Source organism: Terrapene carolina, unplaced genomic scaffold (genome assembly GCF_002925995.2).
Source record: "Terrapene carolina triunguis isolate 2854851 unplaced genomic scaffold, T_m_triunguis-2.0 Scaffold68, whole genome shotgun sequence".
NCBI classification, from domain to species: domain Eukaryota; kingdom Metazoa; phylum Chordata; order Testudines; family Emydidae; genus Terrapene; species Terrapene triunguis.
The window spans coordinates 50,567,659-50,588,655 of NW_020664419.1; the positions used below are offsets into that span (position 1 = coordinate 50,567,659).

The following is a 20,997-nucleotide window of genomic DNA, read 5'->3' on the forward strand; positions in this document are numbered from 1 at the left end:
GCCTGCGCCCCCCCTTGCTCCTCCAGCCGGCGGCCGCCTTTGGAAAAGCGCCGCTTTTGGGAAAAGGGGTGAGGGGAAGCGGCTGCTTCCCCTGCACCCCGCTAGCTACGCTACTGCCTGTAACAAACCCCTGACCTATGTCTGAGCTATTGAAGTCCTCAGCTTGTGGTTTAAAGACTTAAAGGTGCAGAGAATCCTCCAGCAAGTGACCCGTGCCCCACGCTGCAGAGGAAGGCAAAAAAAACCCAGGGCCTCTGCCAATCTGCCCTGGAGGAAAATTCCTTCCCAACCCTAAATATGGCGATCAGCTAACCCCTGAGCATGTGGGCAAGACTCACCAAATACACACCCAGGAAAGAATTCTCTGTAGTAACTCAGATCCCACCCTATCTAGTGTCCCATCACAGGCCATTGGGCATATTTACCGCTAATAGTCAAAGATCAATTAATTGCCAGAATTAGGCTATCCCACCATACCATCCCCTCCATAAACTTATCAAGCTTAGTCTTGAAGCCAGATATGTCTTTTGCCTCCACTGCTCCCCTTGGAAGGCTATTCCAGAACTTCACTCCTCTGATGGTTAAAAACCTTCGTCTAATTTCAAGTCTAAACTTCCTGATGGCCAGTTTATATCCATTTGATCTTGTGTCCACATTGGTACTGAGCTTAAATAATTCCTCTCCCTCCCTGATATTTATCCCTCTGATATATTTATAGAGAGCAATCATATCTCCCCTCAGCCTTCTTTTGGTTAGGCTAAACAAGCCAAGCTCTTTGAGTCTCCTTTCATAAGACAAGTTTTCCATTCCTCAGATCATTCTAGTAGCCCTTCTCTGTACCTGTTCCAGTTTGAATTCATCGGGAGACCAGAACTGCACACAATATTCCAGATGAGGTCTCACCAGTGCCTTGTATAACAGTACTAACACCTCCTTATCACTACTGGAAATACCTCGCCTGATGCATCCCAAGACCGTATTAGCTTTTTTCACAGCCATATCACATTGGTGGCTCATAGTCATCCTGTGATCAACCAATACTCCGAGGTCCTTCTCCTCCTCTGTTACTTCCAAGTGATGCGTCCCCAGTTTATAACAAAAATTCTTGTTATTAATCCCTAAATGCATGACCTCGCACTTTTCACTATTAAATTTCATCCTATTACTATTACTCCAGTTTACAAGGTCATCCAGATCTTCCTGTAGGATATCCCAGTCCCTCTCTGTATTGGCAATACCTCCCAACTTCGTGTCATCCGCAAACTTTATTAGCACATTCCCACTTTTTGTGCCAAGGTCAGTAATAAAAAGATTAAATAAGATTGGTCCCAAAACAGATCCCTGAGGAACTCCACTAGTAACCTCCTTCCAGCCTGACAGTTCACCTTTCAGTATGACCCATTGTAGTCTCCCCTTTAACCAGTTCTTTATCCACCTTTCAATTTTCATATTGATCCCCATCTTTTCCAATTTAGCTAATAATTCCCCATGTGGAACCATATCAAATGCCTTACTGAAATTGAGGTAAATTAGATCCACTGTGTTTCCTTTGTCTAAAAAATCTGTTACCTTCTCAAAGAAGGAGATCAGGTTGGTTTGGCATGATCTACCTTTTGTAAAACCATGTTGTATTTTGTCCCAATTACCATTGACCTCAACGTCCTTAACTACTTTCTCCTTCAAAATTTTTTCCAAGACCCTGCATACTACAGATGTCAAACTAACAGGCCTGTAGTTACCTGGATCACTTTTTTTTCCTTTCTTAAAAATAAGAACTATGTTAGTAATTCTCCAGTCATACGGTACAACCCCTGAGTTTACAGATTCATTAAAAATTCTTGCTAATGGGCTTGCAATTTCATGTGCCAGTTCCTTTAATATTCTTGGATGAAGTTTATCTAGGTGCCCCGATTTAGTCCCATTAAGCTGTTTGAGTTTGGCTTCTACCTCGGATGTGGTAATATCTACCTCCATATCCTCATTCCCATTTGTCATCCTACCATTATCCCTAAGCTCCTCATTAGCCTCATTAAAGACTGAGGCAAAGTATGTGTTTAGATATTGGGCCATGCCTAAATTATCCTTAACCTCCACTCCATCCTCAGTGTTTAGAGGCCCCACTTCTTCTTTCTTTGTTTTCTTCTTATTTATATGGCTATAGAACCTTTACGATTGGTTTTAATTCTCTTTGCAAGGTCCAACTCGACATGGCTTTTGGCCTTTCTCACTTTATCCCTACATGTTCTGACGTCAATAAGGTAGCTTTCCTTGCTGATCCCCCACCATCTTCCACTCCTTGTAGGCTTTCTGCTTTTTCTTAATCACCTCTCTGAGACGCTTGCTCATCCAGCTTGGTCTACAACTCCTGCCTATGAGTTTTTTCCCCTTTCTTGGAATGCAGGCTTCTGATAGTTTCTGCAACCTTGACTTGAAGTAAATCCAGGCCTCCTCTGCCTGGATTTTGTCACCTATGGATTGCGTGGACTACCTCTAACTGAAATGGACTAAATTTGGGAATGGAACACACTTCCCCAAACACACACACAGAGTTCATTGTTTGCAGATGGCTCAATAGACCATAGAATGGTTACACAGCAGCATACTTACAGGCATGGCAATGTAAGGTTATTACTTGTAAGAGACAGGAATGGCCCTAGCAGAAATCTGACCCTTTCCACTAAAAAAACACTTTAAAGGTGATCTTTACTGTTTGCATAGCCCGGTCGCCTTTTTGTGGTGGTGGTGGAGAAGAATACAATCCATCATTAATGGATACACCCTGCTAGCTGGGCTTCTCATAACTTTTGCATTGGTTCACAGAGCAGAAATCCCTCCCATTACTATATTAATACACATCAAAATGGAGCCAGACACTTATTGACTTTCGGGGCAGCTTCTCTCCCATCTGTGTCTGCTGCAGGCTCCACAGCAAGCTGTTCCTCAGGGGAGTGCATCAGCTCCTCTGAGTATGGATCCAGAATGTGCTGCTGCTCCAAATCCTGTTCTGGAACCACTTTCAGCAACAGAGTGACTTAACTGTCCAGACTCAGTGCCTGCTACTGGCTCCCATCAGTCCCGTCCTGGATTCTGGGGCCAGTAGGTCACCATCCTGGCTGACCAGGTCATCATGCACCACTGTTGGCTCCATGCCAGTGACCAGCACCCAGTCAAATTTCTCATAAAATAGGCATGATTTTGGTGAGATACCTGATCTTGGGTTTTCCAATACTCACCCTTGAACCGCTTAATCTGCTCCCTGCACTGGTTACCAGTCCAGTACATTTGCATAGCTGCCAGCATTTTCACTATTTGCTAGTATGCATGATCACTGCTGGTACTCTTAATAAAGTCCAGTTTTGCTGGCCTCACACTAGAGAGTTACCAAAATCAGGCTGTGCTCCTGTGACCATGAAGCAGCAAGCTTTGCAAAAGGCATGTTCTGTTCAGTCTCCACTGCAAACACAGAAGGGTCTCTGATGGCGCATCTGCAGCTCAATGGGAAGTCATGTTCTGATTATCCACCACAACCCCCAAATCTTTTTCAGAGTCACTGCTTCCCAGGAGCAAGTCCCGTATTCTGTAAGTGTGGCCTACATTCTTTGGTCCTATATGTATAGATTTATATTTTGACATATTAAAATGCATTTACATCGCTTTGAATCGATGACCTCACCTGTCCTCTTCATTATTTACTACTTCTCAGATGTTTGTGACTTCTGCAAACTTTCTCAGTGATGATTTTATGTTTTCTTCAGATCACTGATAAAAATATTAAACAGCATAGAACCAAGAACTGATCCATGCAGGACCCCACTGGAAACACCCATTGATGACATTCCCCATTTACAATTACATTTTGAGACCTATAAGTTAGCCCTATAAGTTTTAGTGTGTGCCATGTTAATTTTATAACTTTCTAGTTTTTTTTAATCAAAATGTTGTGCGGTACCAAGTCAAATACCTTACAGAAGTCTAAGTATATTACATCAACACTATTACCTTTATCAACCAGACTTGTAATCTCATCAAGAAAGATATCAAGTTAATTTGACAGGATCTATTTTGCATAAACCTGCAATTATTTGCATTAATTAGATTACCCTCCTTTAATTCTTTATTAATCAAGGCCCACATTATCTGCTGCATTATCTTGCCTGAGATCATTGTCAGTCTGACAGGCCTATAATTGCCCACGTCATCCCATTTACCCATTTTAAAAATTGGCACAACATTAGCTTACTTCCAGTCTTCTGGAACTTCCACAGTGCTCCAAGATGTACTGAAAAATCAACATTAACGGTCCAGAAAGCTCCTCAGCCAGCTCTTTTAAACCGCTTGGATGGAAGTTTTCTGGACCTGCTGATTTTAAAATGTCTAAATTTAGTAGCTTCTGTTTAATGTCCTCCAGAGAATGAAAAGAGGTTTATCGTTGCCATATGATGAGACTATATCATCTGTTTCCCCCCAAAATATGGAACAGAAATATTTATTGAACATTTCTGTCTTTTCTGCATTATTATTGATAATTCTACCATTTCCATCTAGTAATGGACCAATACCATTGTTAGAATTCTTTTTGTTACTAATACGTTTTAAAAATTCCTGCTTATTGTTCTTAATTCTGCTGGCTGTAGATTTCCACTTGTATCTCTTGGCTTCCCTTATCAATTTTCTACAATTCTACAATTACTAACTTCTGATTTATATTCATTACTATCAACTTCCCCTTTCTTCCATTTGTTGTGTATATATTTACAGCTGCCTTCACTTTCCCTCTAAACCACAATGGTTTATTAAAACGCACGGTCTTCTGTCTCAATTGTGGGATTGTGGCTTTTTGGGAAAAACTCATTAGGTGGTACCAGGCCCTAGCAGGAAGCTTTCAGTGGCAAGTATTCCTCTGGGAAGACTTACCACCACTGGAAGCTGAGTGTATGGTGGAAGTTATAAAAGCCAACAGCCGACTTGGATGCATTTTAAAATGGGAGATTTAAAATGGGGGAAATATTATAATAATACTCAGTCTTACACTAGGTCTCTCCACTCTGGCTAACTGTGTCCATCGGAGGTCACCTTATCTTATGATATTATAAAGGAGATTGAAAAGATTCAGAGAAGGGAAATGGAGATGGTTAGAGTTATGGTGAGACTTAAAGATATTTAAAAACTAGGATTAGATATTCTGGAAAAGGGAAAATGCTGGGGATGAGGGTTTTTTAAAGTTGTTAGGAGCATGTTATTTACTGACAAAGACGAGTCCTGCTCCTCTATAAAAGTCAATAGACATTTTGCCATTTACATCAATAGAAGTGGGATATGAGTGCATCAGAGGTGGGGAGACTCTGGCACCCTCTAGCAGCTGACCCATAAAGGATAATAGCTATACTATGATTACAGACAGTTAATAAAAATTCTACTTTAGCTCAAAACACTTTAGACAAATATTTTGAAAGCCTAAAATTCCTGAGTTCTAGCCCCATTGAAAATAATTAAGTCTATCGTGCATAGATTCATACCAGAGATTTCCCTGAGTTATTCATATACATACATAATGTATAGTTAAAATCAATCAATTTACCCTTTTGACTCTGTCCTGTAATATGAAGAAAAGGAGAATACTCAATGAAAGGAAAGGCAGTAAGTATAGAATAAATAAACTGAAATACTGATCTACATTATTGAAATATTCAAGCTAGGTTTTGAAATGGGTGGGATTGTAACTATTGAGATCTGTTATTATGCAAATTAAGGTAATGATAAGAGTAAGCAAATCTTATTCTTCCAGGCATAGGTTGCTTGTGAGGTTCTAGAAGGAATCCACACCACCACATTCAGCACTGCACAGTTGGCTAAGTACATCAGTTCATTGTATTCCATGATGATACATGTGGCATGATAATGAGGCATTCAGGATGACAAACCCTATTTTCCAATTAGTAGCTGGCACTTTAAGTGTTATGAAGGATTAAATATGGGCTTCTCTCACCTGCCCCCTCCCCTAAAACAGATAATGCATATAATCAAAACATCCTCATAGTCTAAATTCTAAATGCCAAGTATATAAGTAATATCTCATTAAAGTCCATGTACTCATCTCTCACTACAATGTCACTTCGATTCAATGGCTTTGCCCTTTTCCCTGTCCTGCCTAGAGCACTATCCAGGGAAGAAATTACTTACAGAGAAGAAATGACTGACAGTTTAGCAAGACAGAGAAGAATATAATAATAGCCTTCATTTTAATGGATAATTTCATAGCACCTAATGCAAGTGCAATGGGAGGAATGACGATCAATTCATTTTCTGCACCTATCCCTTGTTTATGGCATTTTTATCCAGGGACCTTGAAGACTGAGGGACCTTTGAGTGTTTCAGTCCTTTTCTTCTCATTCCTCCCCACCCACCCCCATTTACCAAGATGTTTTTCCTCACTGTGTATTTTTACTATTGCAGTCCCACTGGCTCAAATGTTTCCTTCCTAAAGCCATCTACCCTGTCTTGCCTTCCAAAATTATAGGGTGAAGGGAAGAGAACGATTACATTTATCATATCAATTTTTTTTTAAAGTAGAAAAAAATGTACAACAAATATAAACTCTTCTACTCTCTGCGACGGCCTTCCCATGCCAAAATTTCCCCATTGTGAGACAGAGATTAGGGTAAGTAAAAAGCCAAATTACCACACCAACAGTCATAAGAAAAAAGAATAATCAGATTGGACACCACATAGCAGATGAAACCACATTCTGGATCATTACATTGATGGACTGTAAAATCCTTAACAAACATCATATCCACCACAATCTCTCCACCACCGAGAGGACAGCTATACAGTTCCTGAAATCTAATGAGCAGACAGTGATCAAATCAGCAGACAAAGGGGGCACTATTGTAGTTATCAACTGTGGTGACTACTTAAATGAGGCCAACTGACAACTCTCCAACATCATCTACTATAAAGAACACAAAGAAGACTCAACACCACAATTTACCCAGGAATGTAAGGATATCATGAAATCCTTCCGCAAATAACTCCAAGAGAAACTCTACAAACTCATCCCCCATGAACTCACTCCAGGGATCATCTACATACTTCCCAAGACACACAGACAAGGGAACCCAGGCAGGCCCATCTTATCTGACCACGGCACTCTTGCTGAAGGAATATCGGGACTCAAAGAAATGATCCTCAAACCACTCACCATACAAAGGGCCAGTTTCCTCCAGGACACAACAGATTTCCTCCAGAAACTTAAACATTAACATTTCTTGTACAGAACACCATCCTTGCCACCATGGATTTCACCTCCTTGTGCAGAACACCATCCTTGTCACCTTCCTATACACCAACATCCCTCACAACGACAGCATAACTGCCTGCCTCAAATAGTTACAAGACACTGGACAACCCTCAGATATCCATCCCAAACACAGCGCCAGACTCATCCATTTCATCCTCACCCATAACAAATTTTGCATTCAACAACAAACATTTTGTGCAAACCATGGGAACAGCCATGGGTACTAGGATGGCTCCCCAATATATCAACTTCATGGGCCACCTTAAAGAAGAATTTTTGGACAAATGTGCCACAAAACCAATGATATACCTGAGATACATTGATGATATTTTCATCTTCTGGACAGACAACTTAAACATAATAGATTTTCACCACAATTTCAACCTCCACCATCACCACCATTAAAATCTCTCTGAAACACTCCCACACTAGCATCAACTTCCTGGATACTATGATCAGCGTCAGCAATTGAACCCTACAGACAACTATATACACAAGAAACCCACGGATCACCACACCTACCTTCATAGAACCAGTAACCACCCCAAAACACACCAAGAAATCTGTTATCTACAGCCAGGCAATCAGATACCACAGAATATGCTCTGAAGAGAAAATCTGGGATATATACCTTACCACACACAAAACTGCCTTGCCAAACAAGGACACTCCACCAGAGAAGTTGATTGCATCATAGAACGGACCACCAGTGAGAAGCTGCTTCAATACAGAAATAAAACCTTCTCCAGCTGCACACCCTAGTTGTCATCTACCACCCCACACTGGAACCCATATGGGGTACCATCAAACAATTACAACCCATATTTGATGGGGACCCCATCCTGAAAGAAATCTTTCCCAAATCCCCTCTTCTGGCCTTCAAACAACCCCCCAACCTCTCCAAGCTCATCATCAGAAGCAAGCTCTCCACAGACCAGGACACACCAACTCAAAGCTGCACCAGACCCTGCCAGAACAACAGATGCAAACCCTGCAGACATATCTCCACTCCTACAATGATCAGCACCCCCCACAACACACCTTTCAAGATACATGGGTCCTACACATGCCTCCACATGACCTCATCCAGTGCACTAAATGCCCCAACAACAACTATGTGGGTGAGACCAATCACTACACTCTCCCATGAACTCACACAGGAAAATGATAAAAGATAAAATCACATATCACCGGTGAGTGAAAACTTTTCACAAAGCAATCACTCTATATCTGTCCTATCAATTCTCATCCTCAAAGGAAATCTGCACAACACTTTCAAAAGATGAACCTAGGAGCTTAAATTCATAACTTTGCTAGACACTAAAAATCATGGTCTTAATAAAGACACTGGATTTATGGTTTATTATAACACATGTAAATCACTAACTCCCCTTCTTTTCCTATGACTATAGGGGTGGTCTTTGAATGGTCCTTTAAAATATGTGCTGACTACTTATGCTAAACTATCTGTTCAATCTTGTATTTAGCTCTGACACTCTGAGTACCTTTCCCAGTCCTGAAGAAGAGCTCTTTATAGCTTGAAAGCTTGTCTGTCTCACCAACAGAAGTTGGTCCAATAAAAGATATTACCTCACCCACCTTGTCTCTCTAATATCCTTGGACCAACATGGTTACAACAACACTGCATACAAATTGCCCTCTGACATTCTCCTTCCTGTTGCCCTGTGACACACAAATTTTGTATGTTTACAGCAGTATTTTCTAACTGACCGTAAAGGAATAGTGAAAGCTACCAAAACTCTCACTGTAACCATCCTACATCATGTGTAAAATTTCTCAGAGTTCCAGACAACATGGGATAAATCTTTCAACTCTTATTCAGGCAAACCCTCCCATTAAAGTCAAGGTAGTTTTGCTTGATTTTAAGGAATGAATAAGGACTAAAGGATTTGGCCTCATATGAACACTGCGGGACAGATTCTCAGATGATATAAATCAACATATCTCCATTGGCTTAGACAGAACTATCCCAATTTACATCAACAGAGGGTCTGTCCCAGTCAATTAAACTGAAGTTGCTAGGAAGGTGTTTATAATGTGGTTGCATTCAACACCTAGAATAATTTACATCCTGTTGTCAAAATTTGTTTTTTCCATTGTCAAGAAGTATAAACTAACTGAAGGTTAGACTGCAAAGGAAAATAGGCAATAGTGACAGGTCATCAGTCAATTTAATAACATCCTTTACAACCAGCGGTTAAAGGATAAGGTCACTCCTAACTTGATAAACAGAATATAAACCAAGAATCTTTCAACTGACTTAAAAACATTTCCACCCAACCATGGATGCAAACATGATTAAAAGATTTAAGCATAGACAATAATCTCAGAAACCAAGAAAAACAAGGGGCTCATTCATTAATGGGTAGAAGAAGGAACTCATCCAAACTGACAGTGTCCATAGTAGAAATTTTTTTGCTCATAGGAACTTCTTCAGCACTACAAAAATAAGAATCAGTATGAATGAAAAAAGCAAAGAAATTATCCTTTTAAGACACCTTTTGAAGAGATATACAAACCCAATCAAAAAGAAAACTAGGTTGGCCCCAGTCGGATTCTAAATTTCTAGGTGAAACCAATGCAAAAGCAACAGATAGCTTTTGAACGCAACAGTTTGAAGGCTTCACACTTACAGCACATAGACAGCAATTGAGATTTACTGACAAAATAATTATGGTACAATACAACATTCCTGTATTTTAGCAAAGAATACCAATATGCCAAAGGCTAGTAACATAGATTGTTTTGGAGAACAGAAATGAACTGGTCCTTGTTGGCATGGGGTAACTAACAAATGGCTTTAATATTCTAAGAACGAGCCTAAGTTATTGCTTATTCAGCGCCTACCCTTGAACCTATTAGTGTACTGAATAAAAACAAAGAAAAACACAGCACCCAAAGATGATGCGAATGTTGAATCTTGAGAGCTTTTCTCTTTCAATGGAAGCCAATGTCTCTGTGATAGCAGAAGAAAAGACACTACACAATGTGATTTAGAAATATAGGCAGTATCACACTGGAAAAACAAGGAACCTTTAGTTCTTGAACCATGTTACAGAGGGCTAAATGATACAGTGACTTAATTATTTTATTATTAATCATATTTATTATCGTAGTATCTAAAGACCAACCCTATTGTACTACACACCATACAAAACACTGCATCACAGACAGGCCCTGCCCCAAAGAACGTACAATCTAATTAGACAAGACAGACACAGGGTCGGGGAAGAGATATAACACACAAGCAGCACAAACAACACAATAGTAGCAAATGTCATGTGAGTTCCATGGTTTTGGGGGAGTAGGTTTACTTTGGACAGGATAGGTTAAGCGGAAAGAAAAATGTAGAGAATGGGAAGAGCAGAACAAGGCAGGGGAGGGGAGGATCAGAGGGGCAGGTGTGAAATGGAGCTGAGGTGAAGAAAGTGTGAGGAAGGGGAAGAGAGAGATGGTTGGAGCAAACAGCCAATCACAGTGCAGGACAGAGAAAGTCCAGTCAAAACTGCAGCAGTCCCTTTTTTGGCTGCTTCTGCCCCTACTGGCTGGAGTCTCTGTCTTAATGCTCTGGGTTCACCTCTGGCAACCTGTGTCCAAATATGGATTAATCCACAGGTGAAATCACTTTCGTGGTCTCGGACAATTCCCTGGTGGACACTGAAACAGGTCTAAAAACACTACATATAATGGCACAATTCAGTACATGTGGCAGTATACAGTCTGGAGAGGCCAACAACTGTGAAAACAGAAGTTGTTTAAGGCAGGAACGAAATACATTGGCAGAGATATATACTGAAGCTTGGGGAATGCCTGGCTTCGCTATTCCACTGATTTTAGTGCTTCATCTCATGGTATTAAAAACGTTAAATGAAGAAAAGAATGATTAAACTAAAATCAAATGATTCTATCCATTAAGGCCTTCAATATGCAGAAACGAGATAAATGAATACATTTGTAGCATTTGTCCATATACCCATAAAGTGAGGAAAAGGCTTATTACACCTTCTCATTGTGGCCAATTAAATGAAAATCTATGATGGAGCATTGGGACCTAACCTATAATAGAATCCTGCCACTGATTAAAATTATCAAATTGCTGATTCATTCATCAGGAAGAAGCTGAAAGATGAATTAAAAAGTCAGGTGAAGAGGCAGACAGCAGAGGCAGACAGCAAGAGCTCAGCAATCAAATTTAACAGTGCCTGTATTCTCTTGGACTCAGATTTAAGGGATCACTTGGCTCAGGGGAGGAAGATGGCAACCTTCACGTGTACAAGATGTGTACATCTAATGGAACAAACCAGCAGACCTCGTTTACATAACAACTGGCTCCTACAGGGATCTATCTTAGGACTCTTTAATAGTTATATCAATGACATGCCATTGGCCCAGTCATGGAAATTTGGATATGCAGATGATCTTGTGCTCACCATCCAAGCAAACACTTTCATCCAAGTGGGATGCATTCTCACAGATCTGACAAAACTGGTGGAGTACTACTGGTTACGGAAACTGACTAAAACTTCAAAAAATAGTTGTCTTCACATTTCACCTGAGCAACCACCATGCAAAGAAATACCTCAGTGTCACTTACTGTGACATCAAACTCAAGCATGAGGATTTCCTGAAAGATTTTTGGGTGGTTCTGGCTCACAGCCTCACATACCACCAATATCTGACAAAGACCGCTGCCAAGATAAAGGCTAGGAACAAAATAATCCACAAACTAGTCAGGATCAGCTGCTCACCCATTGTTGGCAGTCACCTCGGCGCTCATATTCTCAACAGCTTAATATTGTGTACTGACAAGGGTAGGTAGTGTACATATGAAACTTTTTAACATGCAGTTGAATGCTGCTATGAGAACTCTTACCTCCATCCCCTCCAAAGAGAAGCAGCAATAATACAAGAATACAACTGTATGATAATAAACCCAGACTTGCCCATCTATGACAATCTCCAACCCCCACCCCCCAAGATGCCACTTTAATTTAGAACTCCTTTTGGTTACTAACCAAGGCTCTCAACACCTTTGGACTATCACTAAAAGACAAGTGGTGGAGGCTCTGGGGAAACAACAGGGTCAAGAATCAAGACCTGATTATGGATCCCACAGACCAACCACCCAGGTTCACCATGGCACTTAACATCTGGATCACAGCGAATGGCATCAGAACCTAATATGGGTGTTGCAATTACATACTACACAAGTGGAAAATGAAGAGTAGGCCAATATGTGAATGTGGAGAAGACATCCAAATCATGGAACATCTAGTGAACCGCTGGCCCTCTAAGATCCTTCTCTGGAGGAACAGCCTTGATTCATTCCACGTCACCAGAAACCATAGCGTGAATTACAAGCTTGGATGTCAACCTTTAATGTTGCTTTTCAAGCTGCTACGTGAACGAAGATGACAACAACTTTGGTCACATCATTCAAAATATTTAGTCTTATTGTAAAATAAAATCAATTTTCAGCAGCGCATGTACAGTCCAGATTATTTCCTCAGTTAAAGGCAGCATTTGTAACTGAAATGTCTCAGATACCTATAACAGTACATGAATGTTCACAAAGACAGGTATTTAGCTGCCTGGAACTCAGCTATATGATTATAGTTCTGAAATTCTGATTTACTGACACTAAAATAGCTTTTTTCCTAAAGTACCACCTCTGAACTGCATCCAAGATTGCCATTTTCTGAACTCTCCAGTCATTTCAGGTCAGTGGGAAAAAAGGACTAATCATGGGTGCAAGTAGGGAGATTAGAAAGTAACAGCTAACAGATATTTTTAGATACTTCCCCTTTTAAATCAGCTTAAACCAATTTGAAAGTAGAAAATATCAGACAAAGCATAGTCACCATAGAAGGGGAAGGAAGGAAGAAATTTAAACACTGAGAACTTCAATTGCCAGCTAAAAGAAAAATGAAAGCGTGTCATTCCCTTTAGCTGAAAAAACAACAGAAGATGACCATATGCCTAATACATTCCTCTGAAAGCTGTGATTAGAACCTGACATGGCGACAGCCACAAAGGACAGCTACATCAAGTATCCATGTCTCTGATCCTGCATTAAGATCCACACAGGCCTCTGCTTGTGTCTGTATGAAGCCCCCCTGATATCTATGGGATTGTACAGGCTTAAGGGTTCATCCACATGAATCCAAATGCAGGATGGAGGTCCAAAAGTGTGGTCACAGTGGGAATGATCCTGTCTGGTGCTGAGTGCCCTTAGTTTCCATAGTGTTCAATACTAGATGAGAGCAGTCAGCATCTCAGGAAGTATGCAGAATCTTGCAGGACTGGACCCACTCTAGAAGTCCTAAGAAGTGGTGCCCTTCAAAATAGTACTGGCAAAAGAGAAAAGAAAGAGTTGAAAACAACACTGGACTGGATATGATGGAATAAATCAAGGAAACCATCTAAAATGTCTAAAGAAAAAATAAATCATAAAATCAAATGGTAATAAACAATTGGGGCAGATCCATAGCTGGTGTAAATCAGTATATCTCTAGTAATGTCACTGTGGCTACACTGATTTACCCCAGCTGAGGATCTGGACCTATGTGTGTTAGTGTGGTTTATGTTTAGAAAAGATATCTAAACATCTTTCCTAAATTATTAATACAGAAAACGTGCCTTTCTCTATTCCTTCACATTCTCTTTTCATTTGCCATCTCAATGAAAGGCAAAAGTTTGTTAAAAAATTGAATTGTTGTATAAATTAAAAAAAATGGACAAAGCCACTTATGTTGATTAACTAATTATTTCCCTTGGCCATCTCCAACTCCATTCTCCCTTGCCAGCCTGCAGATGTTCTACTCTGATCTCTGCAAAGAGGTGAGTGATGGTACAGAATTTTGTAAATAAATGAAGACCGTCTGAGACTGATTCTCCTCTGCCCTGGTTTGATGCCAGTTTAATTCTTTTGACTTCAATAACCATCTTTTTACAGCACCTAGCACAATAGAGTCCTGGTCCGTGACTTTGACTCCTAGGCACTACAATAATATAACCAATAATTAATAATCGTAATCATAATCTGCAATGTAAAGCTAGTGGAGTGGAGAATCACGTCTTACATGGTTACTTCTTCTTCCAACTGTGAACGTTTTTATGACCGAGAGCGTTCGCTAAAAATTGTTTAAGAACTTATGGCCTGTTAAAGACAAGTTTCTGTACAAGGAGGAGGGGGCTGCAAAGAGAAAATAAAATCTGATAGTGAAGAAGCAGTAATCTACATTTATCAAGAATAAATGTTTCCTTTTAACTCATACATTCAATTATCTTTATTGTCATCCATAAGAAAAATCAAAACCATAAAAGATATTTAATGAGATTTAAAGGTGCTAGCCTTAATCTCAATTTCATCAATACTAAATTAAGTCATTCCTCACTTTAGCATAATTAAACAAGGCAAATATCACTAAGATGCATTGACAATATTTTTACTTCCTAATATTGTGAACAAGAAAATATATATTATAAGCTTTAGCAAACATCCAATTTTATGTTCACAAATTCTACTTGTTTATATTTGTGCTGAGCCCAATCCTATGCTCATTGCAGTCAAAGGAAAGACTCCCATTAACTTTAGTGGCCATTGAATTAGGTCCCATCATTTAAGAATCCATCGTTATAGCTTCCTGACAGCAAGATCTATTAGGCTGTAGAATATTCTCCCAAGGGAAGTGGTGAAATATTTAAAACTAGACTGGACAAAGCAATTGAAGATATAATGTATGGAACAATCGTAGAATCATAGAATCATAGGACTGGAAGGGACCTCGAGAGGTCATCTAGTCCAGTCCCCTGCACTCATGGCAGGACTAAGTATTATCTAGACTATCCCTGACTGGTGTTTGTCTAACCTGCTCTTAAAAATATCCAATGATGGAAATTCCACAACCTCCTTGGGCAATTTATTCCAGTGCTTAACCACCCTGACAGTTAGAAGTTTTTCCTAATGTCCAACTTTTGCAAGTGTTACACTGTTGACTCATATTTAGCTTGTGATCCACTATGACCCCCAGATCCCTTTCTGCAGTACTCCTTCCTAGACAGTCATTTCCCATTTTGTATGTGTGCAACTGATTGTTCCTTCTTAAGTGGTGTAATTTGCATTTGTCCTTATTGAATTTCATCCGATTTACTTCAGACCATTTCTCCAGTTTGTCCACATCATTTTGAATTTTAATTCTGTCCTCCAAAACACTTGCAACCCCTCCCAACTTAGTATTGTCCGCAAACTTTATAAGTTTACTCTCTGTGCCATTATCTAAATCATTGAAGAAGATATTGAACAGAACTGGACCCAGAACAGATCCCTGAGAGACCGCACTTGATATGCCCTTCCAGCTTGTCTGTGAACCACTGATAACTACTCTCTGGAAACCATTTTCCAACCAGTTATGCACCCACCTTATAGTAGCTCCATCTAGGTTGTATTTCCCTAGTTTGTTTATAAGAAGGTCAAGTGAGACAGTATCAAAAGCCTGACTAAAGTCAAGATATATCACATCTACTGCTTCCCCTTATCCACAAGGCTTGTTACCCTGTCAAAGAAAGCTTTCAGGTTTGTTTGACACAATTTGTTCTTGACAAATCCGTGCTGACTGTTATTTATAACGTTATTATCCTTCATTGGCCTAGATGAACTAACACATCCTTTTCATTATAGTTATTATTTAATTATCCAAATGTGTGCTAGGCACCTCCTGAAACAAACATAAGACATGATTGCTATCCAGAGAAATTTTGCAAACAATGATGGACATGATATTTGAGGAGGTAATAAAATGGAAGGGTTGGGAGAGAGAACAGGAGGCATATTATTGAAGCAAAAGAGCCTAGCATACAGTCCTTGGGTTACCTGAGAGGGAAAATTAAGGCAGGGCACCACAGAGCCACCCCAGACCATGAGGAAGCACTCAGGAGACAGCTGGTCCTGCTACAATGGGGGAGACGGGTAGTTAATAAAAAAAAATGTAAACCTCAAATTAGTTCCAAGTTTTGGGACTGTTTGAAAAGAAGGGGAAGGAGAATTGCCCTTATGATATTGAAATCTGATCCCTTGTATTTAGTAATATACCAGTTTTCCAGTAACAGTAATCCTATTATGAAAGAGTTTCCTTTATAATCAGCCTCTTTACAATCATATATATAGGACTGTTTCATTTAATAGCACAACTATCAAGTAGGGAAGTATTACAGTAATATATCAGAAAAAAAATTAATGGTCTACACACACTGGAGGGAGAGAACATCTGTTGCCGGGTGATGACTAATTTATTCAGGAAAAAATTGCAGGTTTTTAAAATTCCTTCTTACCCTTTCATAGAACCAGAGGTTGGCTAGCTTCAGTAGCTATAGCTGCTACAGAAAATATAGAGAATATCCCTTCTGTATCTCAAACAGTGATTATACTATCAGAAAGAATTAAACCTCAAATGCTTCATGTCTTTCAAACCTAAAAGGTGTTCTTTACAAACTACTGTGCCAGTTTTTATAGGTGTATGTCCAAAACCAACAGGAAATTTTTACTGTCTTTAGAAACTTATGAGCCAGCTAGTTAAATGTTACAGTTATAGGGCCAGATCCAGAGCTGGTATAAATTGGTATAGCTCTATTGACTACAATGGAGCAATGCTTATTTACACCATCTGGGTATCTGGCACATAATGTTATGACCAACAACAGTGAAATGGCTTTTTATGCCCTTAGCAGCAGGAGACATTTAAAGAGTGACAGTTGTTCCACATTCTGTTGGCAGATTTAGATTTGTGAATATCTATTAATTTGCATAGTGCGTGTTCCCTTACACTATAGCTGCTTGAAAGTGATCTTCTGCACAGCAAATCTTACCGTCGTTTTCTTGAGCTTATTTTTCTGATTTAATTAAGGCATGTATTTGTATTTAGTAGTATATGAATAATACAGGAAATATAGGTGGCAGTACTTACCTATGATCTAAATGATGAATAGAAAGAATAACACCTGAATTTAAATTGGCTTGTTTTAGAGTCACCAAAACTGTGAATTCATATTTATTTCTTAACTTCTGGAAAAAGACTTCAGCTGTCTCTGGGGATGCTTTTACATTTCTTGAAGTATCTAAAAAAGAAACAGAAAATCATTGAGAATAGACTCTGGTTTTAAATAGCACTCTAAATCCACAGAGCTTACAAAATAATGAGTTACATATTAGTAGTACAGTGACAAATGGGCAAGAACAGCCATCATATTATGGTCAATAATAGCTTACACACAGCTCTGGACAGCAGAGCCTGTTTTAATGAAAGAGGATACATTTTCTAGGACACAAGTGCTATCCCCTGGTCTTTTTAAGACAGTACCCTAGGCTCTTTTACTTCTCCATAGATGGACAGATGGTTCCTTTAATATCTCATCCAAAGTACGGCGCCTCTAACAATGCAGCTCTCCTGCACTTTACCACAAAAAAGTGTTGACACTGGATATGAGCCTAAGCTGTCTTGTGAGACCTGAACCCTGATCTTATGGCTTCTACAAAAATGAGCTTGCATGGTATCACAGGACAATTAATTTTGTTTAAAAAAAGCAGCTCTTTGCAGAAGGTTTACTCAATTTAAAAGGTTTACTATCAATGGATTAAAACAGAATTTTCGAAACCTTTCAATATAAAATTTGTAAAGATCACCAAAATTAGTGTTGGGCATTTTGCTGATGTGCACACACATGTGAGTGTATGCTTGCCAGAGACTAACTGTAAAAATGAAATTGTTAAGAATCCAAACACAAACAACAACTGTACAGTGTGGAGTAGATCTTCATTCTAATTTGCACATAATGTTAGCAGAGTACAAAGATCCCAACTTTGAGTCCCACAGAGCCAAGATGTCACACGATCAAAATGAGGAAACAATTCCCAGGTTTTTCATGTATAATGCATTATACTAGGGAAATATTTAAGATATGTATTTTATATAAAGAATAAATTCATCAGCGTGTGCAATCAACCATGTCAAATCTAAATCAATTCATAAGCTTCCTGTCTTTGTGTTTTGACCAACCAGCACTAATGCAATGACATCAGCAGTAGACGACCAACTGGAATGTAAATACTGACTTTTCAGTTGGCAATACTGGAAGCTTACAACAAGCTTACCTCATTATTCTGGAAACATGTTTTTAAGCTTTAAGAGGTACCTATAAAAGTTGTACTCTGCATCCCTAAGCAAACATGTTTATTAGTTTGAAAATAAATATTTTGTAAATGTGGATAGAGGAGATGCAGAAATTTATAACCCACAGAAATCTGAGACAAACGTATCCAGGTTTTTACACCAGGGCTAAAATTTGGTCCGTTTTTCTTTAACATGGTGGATCCAAGAGACAGAAAGTTTCCTTTAAAATGCCTTTTTTATGATTTCTTGTCTTTTCTATTGTGGCTTATATAACACCCTGTATGTAGCAGACATCCATGGTATTTTAATGAAACTATTAATAAATTATGAAGCAACTCAAATGAAATTACATCAAAATGTTCATTTTTAGCCATGGGACACTAGCAAAATGGAGTGACATAGGTTTGCATGCTACAAGATGGTTTAACTGCATTAACAGTTTCTAGCAATATAAACAATTTATTTCCAACAGATAGATTGGGGAAAAGGAAAGACACACATGGGAAATTTTCTCCATCCACTATCACGAATTCTTAATGCACACAAAATTCCTACTGAATGCACTGGGAGTGGAGGGTACACAAGAAATGCAGGATAAGACTTAAGAACTAAAAACAAACCCCCAGCCTAAGGTTAAACCAACAGAATCATCTATCAAGATGCAGAAAAATACAAGCAGTGAGAGTTTTCAGAAGGGGAAAGCATCCACCACCCTATCTGCAGTTAATGGCAGTTGTGAGTTCTCAGAAGCTCTGACAGTCAGGCCAGTGGTTTTTATGCTTAGGGGTCCATTATTTTAGCATTAACATTGCAAATATATTCCAATCAGGACCGGGGCCTATTTAGTGCCACACGCCATACAGACACATTTTGTTCTGTGTTTCTCTAATGCCGAGCACAATGGGATCCTGGTCCACGACTGGAGTTCCTAGGCAATACAAATAATAAACAAGAATCTCTGACCTGAAAAGCTTACAAGAAGTCTCAAAGTAGTGGAGTAAGCTGCAACTCAGTGTGGGTGGCAGAAGCAAGCAAGACCTGAGTGAGTTCAGACCAGAGAAAAATTGTTCTATTAACCTGGAGTGGATGGAAATTTTCTTTGGTATCTAAATTTAATTTATTAAACCAACTGTAGTAATGTTGCTTGTCTCTTGTCTCTAGCACTTCTATAGACTTCCTGCAAGGTTTATGGGCCTGGTTCTGCTCACTGGAAATTTTGCTATTAACTTCAATGGAAGTATGATCAGTCACTCTAAATCTGAATTGATATTTTTGTATATAATAATAAGGTATAGAACAACATGCAAATCCTAGTATGATGCTTGTGCAGTCCAATATTAACTATGGTTGACTGACAGTGTTCCAGGCCTTCCCGTATTGCTCTGTTTTAGACAGGGGTTGCACTGTGGTCTATTGTTGCATCGGGATGTTTGGATGCACAATAACTAGTAAAATCTATTAGTGTAAATTGGCATTATACACATAAATACTTCATACAGGGAGGGGAGAATAGTCTATACAGTTGACATTTCAAAAAAACAAAACTTTTATTAAAAGAAAGAAAAATATTGGTGAAATCAATATAATGTGCACATTAGGAGAGAATTTATTATGGATGGGGAAACGTATTTTGAGACCAAAACTCCAAGTGTTATATGTGCACATTTATACACACAACTGATTGCCTCCCCACATGAAGCTGCACACACCCATTGCTCCAGATGATCAGGCCTTTTGTAAATAAACAAACCATGGGCATTGAGTGTAACTGCCTGCTCCCATGCTCTGACCACATGCCCTTCCACCCTGGATGTGCAACCTATGTTGGGAGGGTAAGGCACAGAGCACATATAAACAGCTCTATGCCAACCAGTGGGGGAATCCTCAGTTGCCTATTTAAGGCAGAGGTACCACTCCTGTGTGTGCTGCCTGAGTAGGGCAAAGGGACTCTAGTGTGAGTCAGTTTCTGGCCTCCTTATATTTGCAAAACATGATTCAGGCACATTACTGAACAAGAGTTACACCCAGCCTCTATAGGCTTTCATCACAGCTTTATACTTGAATCTCAAATACAGGCAAAGGAATTCTCCGCTGGACCTTTGTGCTATTGCACACTTTTTGACCTTATTAGGACACTCTGAATCCCAACATGTTAAAGTGACAAAAATCAAATTTAACTCCCAGAATATGAAACTGCCAGTCTCCTGGTCACCAAACACCATTACTCCGGGCAGGTCTGTTTGTGCTGATTACACTGGAGAAAGTGCCTGTTCTTTTGGAAGTAATATATAAGTAATGAAGTCTCACAAAACACAGTGTAGGCTTGGTAATGCAGGGGTCAAGGACTGCCATTCCATGGACAATATAGCAAAATTGGCCAGTGGAGTTTTCATAGTGCTCCTAAGAGAGTCAGGATATTGGACCCAATTGGACCAGTGCTCTAATAGAATAAGGCAAATCTTTTATTTAGATTACCCTTAAAATGTGAAAGTCAGTACTTGATAGATTACT

The 20,997-nt window shown here is 39.4% G+C and overlaps 1 protein-coding gene across 1 annotated transcript in view; it reads right to left on the bottom strand.

Annotated features, from left to right (window-relative positions):
- NELL2 (neural EGFL like 2) overlaps window positions 1-20,997 on the bottom strand; it is a 230,977-nt gene that overhangs the window by 178,857 nt on the left and 31,123 nt on the right. Inside the window, exon 3 of the mRNA XM_026648958.1 lies at window positions 17,284-17,434. Within this exon, the coding sequence (XP_026504743.1) occupies window positions 17,284-17,434 (151 nt within the window). The remainder of the gene's footprint in view (window positions 1-17,283; window positions 17,435-20,997) is intronic.